General features: G+C 50.3%; 1 protein-coding gene across 6 annotated transcripts in view; it reads right to left on the bottom strand.

The window, feature by feature from the left end:
- Positions 1-2703: 2703 nt before the first annotated feature.
- Positions 2704-7649, bottom strand: part of Zmiz1 (zinc finger MIZ-type containing 1) — a 200168-nt gene continuing 195222 nt past the window's right edge. For all 6 annotated transcript variants that reach the window (XM_076931262.1, XM_034499099.2, XM_034499096.2 and 3 more), the window contains one exon: positions 2704-6529. In XM_076931262.1, coding sequence (XP_076787377.1) covers positions 6422-6529 — 108 coding nt within the window. In that variant the 3' untranslated portion in view covers positions 2704-6421. The remainder of the gene's footprint in view (positions 6530-7649) is intronic.

Below are 7649 nucleotides of genomic sequence, written 5' to 3'. Positions count from 1 at the left end.
AAAAGGGTTGGCTAATTACTTCCCCGTGGGTCTATTTCCTTGGTCCTTGACCTTGCTGTCTCATGTAAAGCCATACATGTTCACTCAGAACTCCACTCCCTCCCTACATGTGTCTATGGGCAGAGATGTGAGAGACCTAGGGGGAAGACAGGGCAGGCAGAGAAGAGAGGAGCCGGCACAGGATGCTGGTGAGATTCTACCAGGAGGGTCTGTTGGGGGACTGAGCTCACCCTGCTGAGGGGTTGTTCTGTGGACTTGGGAAGTCAGTTGCTGGGTGTGAACTGCTAGGTGGGAGTGGGGGATGGAAGGCAGCAACTTTCCAGATAGTCCCTGCCTGCTGAGGGTGACTGTACTGTACCAGGTGGGCTCCCAATAGTGGAGGATGGGTGGGTCACATTAAAGAAGGCCTCACTGTGGGCTGGAGAGACAGCTCAGTGGTTGGGAGCACTCAGTGCTCTTGCAGAGGACCTGGGTTCAATTCCTGGCACTCACATGATAGCTCACGACTATCTGTAACTCCAGTTCTGGGGAATCCAGGGTCCCTTTCTGGCTTTCAAGGGCAACAGGTATGCATACATGTACGCAGGTAAAACACTCAGATACATAAAATAATTTTTAAAAAGTCTCACCAGACCGAGTGTGGTGGCCAAAGTCCTTAATCCTCATACTCAAGAGGCAGAAGCAGGCAGATCTCTGTGAGCTTGAGGCCAGCCTGATCTACATAGAGGGTTCCAGGTCAGCCAGGGCTACATAGTCTATCCAAGACAAACCAAAAGCAAAACCAAACAAAACCACTCTAGGACTAGGTGTGGGGAGGATGGCCACAGGAGGAAGGGAAGTTGAGCCCCAGTTGCTTTGAGACTGGGCTTTTTGCCCCCACCCCAATAGATTTATTACTTGTAATCTTGTCTGTGTTGGGGGTGGCATTCAGCCTTGATTTGCCTCGGGTGACTTTTCCCATCTCAGTTAGGCTCTCTAGTCTAGAAGGCGGCTGCTTGTCTAGGCATGCATGAGCTGGGCCAAGGCTGCTATGTGGCTCGGGGAAGCCACAGGCCTGTATGTGGCCTGTGTGTCTCTGACAACAGGAAGTTAAGCTAATTTTCTTTATAGTGAAGTCTGCTCCTACTCTGCTCACTTCTTGCCTTGAAGGCAAGGGTGCACAGAAGTGTTGTTTTTAACCACAACCTACAAGAACTAACCCAGCAAGCACACATATACCCCCATCCTCACCTTGATAGCAGTCTGACATCCTTTCTCTATAGGGGACCCTCCTACTATTTTCTGCCTTGTTTGTTTGGTTTGTTGGTTTATTTATTTGTTTAAAGGGTCTGGTCCCTCTCCTATACAGGAATCTCTCTGCTCATTATAAAGTCACTGGTCTAAGGCAACAGGGGGTGTGGGTGCTCTTCTTATGCCCAGGAAGCTCTCCTCGCATCCCAGGCTGTTTGGGGACAAGGCTGCCAAATGCTGGCAGAAGACAGTGCCTGCAGCTTAGCTGCAACCAGGACTCCCGTTTTTAATGTGAATCTCTTTTCTTACCTTCAACTCCCATACAAACAAGATACTGTGGCCACCTTATGAGTCCCTGCCTTTCTCGGAGGAGGTGCTTCTCAGTGCCCAGGACCCCACAGGCCACCCTCCAGCTTAGCTGGCTCTGGTGCACACCCACCCACCAGGTGTGTCCAATCTTCCCTTTTCACACACTCCATTCACACTAGTCAATATATTTGGGGAGCCTGCTGAGCTGACATTTGCAGTCCTTGCTGAAGGACAGCTAAGGTGGCCATGTTTGTTTTTATTGCTCAATGGTCAGGCTGTATGAAGGAAGAGCACTGATAGCTGCTGGGCTGACAATCTGATCCACTTCTCTAAAACTTAAACTGGACACACAGACATACAGACTGTGTTGGGTGTTAGAACTGCAGCCTGAGAAGCAAACCAATGTAAAATGCAGCCATGTAGTAAACTCAAGCTTCACTTGGAATGGAGCAGGGAAACAGTGGGGGAGAAGCCAGGTGGCCAGAGACAGGGCTCCATAGCCTGCAAGGAAAGCGGCTGTTAAGGCATTTATAAAGTATGGCTGTGCCTAGATGCTGTGGACAGAACCTCTGACTTGACATGGACGGGCTCCTGTTCCTAGTCTGTCAGAGACTCAGCAAAGGCTATCAGCCTGAGTCACAGGTGCCTAAGGACTCAGCACCCCTCCAGGACTTGGCCCTGTCGAGGGTCCCATATTTAGTCTGTCATCATGGACCATGAGCCCTCAACAGGACATAGAGGTCCTCACCAGCAGGGACCGATGCCTGGAGCTCTTTGTAGTCACGTGGGTTTTCGGATCTCATACAAGGACACCAGGACAGAATTCTTCCAAGCCAACACCCAAACCATTCCACTGTTTCTGTGTGTGCACAGACCAGCAGGATAGGGTGGTGGTTTAAAAACCAAAGCCCAGGGATGGAGAGAGGGCTCAGAGGCGAAGAGCATTGCCTGCTCTTCCAGAGGTCCTGAGTTCAATTTCCAGCAACCACATGGTGGCTCACAACCATTTATAATGAGATCTGGTGCCCTCTTCTGTTCTGCAGGCATACATGCAGGCAGAAGGCTATATACGTAATAAATAAATCTTAAAAACAAAGACAAAAACAAAGCCCGTTCCCTCAGACCAGTCCTTAACACCCACAAAGCAGCTAACTCACCAGAACCTTCATTTTTTGTCCATTTATTTAGAAAAAAATTAACATGAGCAAATGAGATACCTCAGTGTTACAACAGAGTATAGAAATGTCTAGCAATAATCAAATAATTTGATCTTTAAATACAAAATAACCACATGAACACCTAATATACAGGTTTCATCTGAATACATATTTATTAGATAAATATTAGAGGTCACATCATCTAACTGCATACAGCTCTGCAAGACTAGAAATCACAATTAGTTTTTTTTTTTCTGACCAGTCAAAAGTATGAAATGATTGCAGTGTACATACGATGTACAAAGACAAGGGCGGGTTCCGTGGACGTCACTTCAGGCTGCACGTGTGGGTGTGTGTACATGTGAATCACCTGTGATCATGATATCAAAAACTTATACAAAGTATATGAATTTGGTTACAATTTTTCTTCTGAAATCCCCGTTTCTCTTCATTGTTTCCATAGCACCCTAAAAATACACAGGTGGCAGGGCTAGGACACGGAAGGTAAATAGTACATGTAGGTAAAAATAAAAACAAAAAGGAACGAAAACGCCTCTGCACACAGGGTCAGTATATTACAGGAGACAGGACGGAGTCACGAAGGCTAACCAACGGGATCTAGTATTCCACGTGGGATGAAGGAGTTCCAAGCCTTTTGCTGTTTTTCTGTTTCATAAAATAAAAAACAATACACATTCCGGGAGAAATGAATGTATCTTGTTGACATGTCTATTTCTCATTTACATATGTACACACGTCCCTTGAGTTGCCGCTGCTCACACTGCCTCGTCTGGATAGGTCAGGCCCGGGGGCCCATTGGGAGCAGACCTGTAGCTCTCTGGGGGTTTAGGGCTTCCATTAGGGAGAAAGGATTAGGAATCTTTTAAAAAATAAAATGGCTACAGGATACATGAGACATGAATAAAGCTTCAAACCAAGAAGATGAGGGTGATCGCCTGTGCGGGGCCTTTCCCATCTGCGCAGAGACTCCCAGCCTGTTGAGTGGTGGCTGGTACACGCCTATGGGTGGCTTGCTCATTGTGGTCAAGTGGCTTGCTGATACCTCATGTCTGAGGTTACTATGGCTCCAAGTTGTTGTCAGAAAGGACTGAGGATCTTTCCAGAGCCTAGGCCTGCCTCTGCTTATGGATGTCACCTTTACCTGCGTCTGTCACTACCAAGGCATGGCTCCAGCCCCAGATGTCTTTGTACCTCTCTCAAACCCTGGATGAGCTCCGACATTTCCCTGGAAGGAGATATTCCCGGAGTGTGGGCTTCAGGCTCTGTGGTGAACTTGCTGGTGGGGCACTTGCCTGGGAGGGAGCCTTAGGAAATCAGCCTCAGGTGTGAACTGAGCGATGATAAGAGAGGCTGGGGCTACAGGGAGTGTCTAGGCCTTTTGCACTGGAAAGCTGTGGAGAACCTGGGCATGCCTTGACAGGAACTAGCAGGGACCCCAGGCTGTGCTGGGGCACAGTATCACGGCAAGAAGCAGGAACTTGTGAGAAAGGCATTTGTCAGTCTGAAGCTGAATAATCCGTATGGTCCGAGAGAGCACGGCCATGTGCCAGGACACAGGCACTGGGTAGGGGCAGCCACATGGTACCTGGTATAGTGCTGTCCCTACCAGCTGACTGAGAGTGTTTCTCAATAGTGGGTTGCCTGGTCTCCCAACGTGAACATGGCCGTCTCTTCTGCTCCTCTCTCAACTGTACAAATAGCCCTGGTTGGTTGGTTTGTTTGTTTTTGTTGTTTGTTTTTCTTTTTTTTCTTTTTTAAAAAAGGACTCGGGTTTTGTCACTGAGTCAAGATATTTTAAAAACACCAGCAAAGGCTATAACCAGGTCATGAAAATGTTGAATATTATCAAAGACAATACTAAAATATTCACAAAGATATTTACAAAAGCGATTCTTAAAATAATTGATTTGCATACTGAACACACTGCTTGAAAAAACCTTAACAACAGGACAAAGGAAGAAGAGGGGTGGGGTGGTGGCAGCTTTCCTTGTGCCGTTTTTTCTTGTTTTTTTTTTTTTTTTCTTTAGGGTGACAATAAGTCAACAGTTACTGGTCACCTTTCTGGTTCAATCTATATTAAGAATGCCAGGGAGCACAGAGGGAGGCTAATGACCGATGACAAATGAGGACACTGGCAGTGGACAGGAGGCAGGAGAGGGCCTTGGGTGGCAGCATTGGAGAAGGGAGCAAAGAATTTACAGATGGCATTCATGTGAATGGACAACCTGGCATCACAATAGGCATCACCGTAGGCCATGAGGCTCAGGGGGGACACAGACCAGCCTGGCACAAAGCAGGCAAGTGACAAGCCAGCAGGGGACTCTAAGCTGGGTGGAGTGAAAAAGCAGAGGAGGACCAGAGGCTGCACTTGCTGGGTGAGCAGGAGTGTGGAGCGAGCTCTGGGTGGAGGAAAAAAATACAGGGAATGACAGGCAGCTACACAAATGCCACAATATGCCTGCCAAGATATCCTGGTGCACCCAGCAAGGGTCTGGGCTGGAGAACCTGCTGGGCCAGACTGAGAGGCTTGGAGAGACATGGATGCCCTGGACTCCTGCTGTGGAGCCCACTCTCCCGGGGGCAGGGGCATACTGCTGCTACCATGTTGCCCTACAGCTGTCTGGGGAAAGGAGTAGAACCCAGAGGGAAGTGGGTCCCATGGAATAGTCTTGGAGAAGGAAGTATGGGCAGGAGGAAGGAAAGAGAACACGGGGGAAATGGTTTGCTTGCTGTCCAGATGCAATCAATGTTCCTTTCCTTCCATGACTTCAGAGCTTCCCACTGCGGTCATTTAAAGCAGCAAGTGGCTTGGGGCAGAGCTGCAAGGCTTTGGCTGCTTCTGTTGGGCTCTGGCTGGCATCTTCCCCTGTCCCCTAATAGAGGGCACATTTTGGTGAGGCGAACACTTGTGCACATGCTCTCTGCTCCCCACAAGGCATGGCCCTGGTCTTAGTCGAGGAGCCTCCTCTGCACTGTCTTGGCTCCGGGGAAGGCCCTGACCTGTTTCCTGCCAGTCCCTACACAGGTGTGGCAAGCTCTCTTAGACACAGCACTTTGTCCTTGGTCTGCTGAGAGAGGGTTTACAGGGGACCTTGGCTTAGAAGTCAGAGACCAAAGCCACGACCTCTGGCCCTGAGGGATTGTTCTCCTTCCCAGAGGGGTTGTGCTTTTCTGTGGTGTGTGTGTGTGTGTGTGTGTGTGTGTGTATGTGTGTGTGTCCTTCCTCACTGCTGCAAACTGTCACCACTCCTCCAAGGCTTCTCCACTACCCTGGCCTGGGGGCCGGAGCACAGGCTTCTCTCAGGTTCCAGTCATTTGAAGGAGGCTCTGGGCCAGGAGGCAGGGATAAGGTTTAAAAACATGGAAGAACTTTGGGACACTGGAAGGTCGGTCGTCTGGAGTCAGCACACATGGAGGGACCTACAGTTGCCATTGGCATGTCTCTTGCTGGGCCTGGATTCCCTCAGCTTGGGTTTGTCTTCCAGGAGCCGTCTTCAGGCATGCTCTAGGCACAGGTCCTGGAGCATTCAGGCAAACGGGACTGTAGACCCACATGGCTTTCCCTGCCTAGTGTGCTCTGCTCAGCTCTCAGCCTGAGGTCCTGGTGTGGGAGGCCTGAGCATAGGCTCCTGGGAGGAAAAGTATGTGGGACAGATGGGGTAGGAGGCAGAGTGGGGAGGGGTGGCCCCAGTGGAGAGTGGCCTTCAGTTGTTCTCAAAGAGAGACAGGAGGTCATCGTTGCTATTGCTTGGAAGGTCGGGGGGATCCAGGTAGGAGAGGAGCTCATCGGGGTTTGTGAGTTCCGGCAGTAGCTAGAAAAAAAGAAGCCTAGTTGAGGTGGCTGAGGGTGGTCCAGAAGGAGTGAGGGGTCTCTCTGGCCTTCTCACTCCCTTCCACTTGCCTCCTGGGGTTCTACCTCAAAGACAGAAAACTAAGTGTCAAGTATGGGCCTGCTGGCTGACCCCAAGACCACTGCATCTCAGCTGGGGCAGGCATGCCCATACTCAACAAATGCCAAGACCAGGGAGACCCACCGGGCTGCCCCCTCCTCTCAATGTCAGCCCCATGGCAGCTCAAGGGCTGGATTCCTTTTGATTGTTTCTCTGTCCTCTCAGACCCTGCCAAGAGCAGCTTTGGGTCACACAGCCTGCTGGTATAAGCCATCTGACCTCATCTACGAGCACAAGGCAGGCCGTGGGTGGTCCCCACAGTGCCCTAGACTACTCTCCCAGAATTCTAGTGAGTTTGTGGCTGTTCATACTGCTCTGTCCCTGTGGTCCACTGTCCCTACTCCCTATGTGACACCCTTGGAGTATGTATGTCACAACAGGGCAGAGGAACTCCTGAATCTGGAAGCATCCTTCGGTCTGGCTAAGGAAGGAGAGTTGGGTGAAAAACCAAGACGTCTGCAAACTGAAGATAGCATCATAGTTCTCCCTGCCAAGAGCTCTCTGATGCCACCGTGGTAGGTGTTGACAGCAGGGCCAGGAGTCCAGTACCTAGGGATGGGGGCTGGCTATAGCTTCTAGCTCCTGAAGGGGGTGCAGGGAGCAAGTGTCCAGTCCCAATCTTTCTGTGATCCCTACCACCCCACCTTCTATACTACTGAGGTCTTGGAATGGGAGGTCCTTGAGTCTCAGTTGCCCACTTTGACCTGGTCTCCCCTGAGTCATGTCCTCCCCCACCATCTTCTGTCATCTCACATGGAGACTTCTTGGAGTGAGCAATGGAGCAAGCAGAAGCAGGGAATGGAGACACACGGACAAGGAAACTGCAGGCAGACAAGACCAGCAAGACGATGGTGGGGTGTCATTCTTAGCTCTTCCCCTGCCCAGGCCAGAAGGTAGGTACAGAAGTAGCAAGCTCGACATGGGGGTGTGAGGAAGGGGGTGGGAAGAAGGGCAAGGACCCTCTTTCACTATCTTCAAGGCT

This window comes from Arvicanthis niloticus, chromosome 3 (assembly GCF_011762505.2).
Source record: "Arvicanthis niloticus isolate mArvNil1 chromosome 3, mArvNil1.pat.X, whole genome shotgun sequence".
NCBI classification, from domain to species: Eukaryota; Metazoa; Chordata; class Mammalia; order Rodentia; family Muridae; genus Arvicanthis; species Arvicanthis niloticus.
The sequence above is the reverse complement of the archived record's forward strand: the minus strand, read 5'-3'. Positions and strand labels throughout refer to the sequence as shown.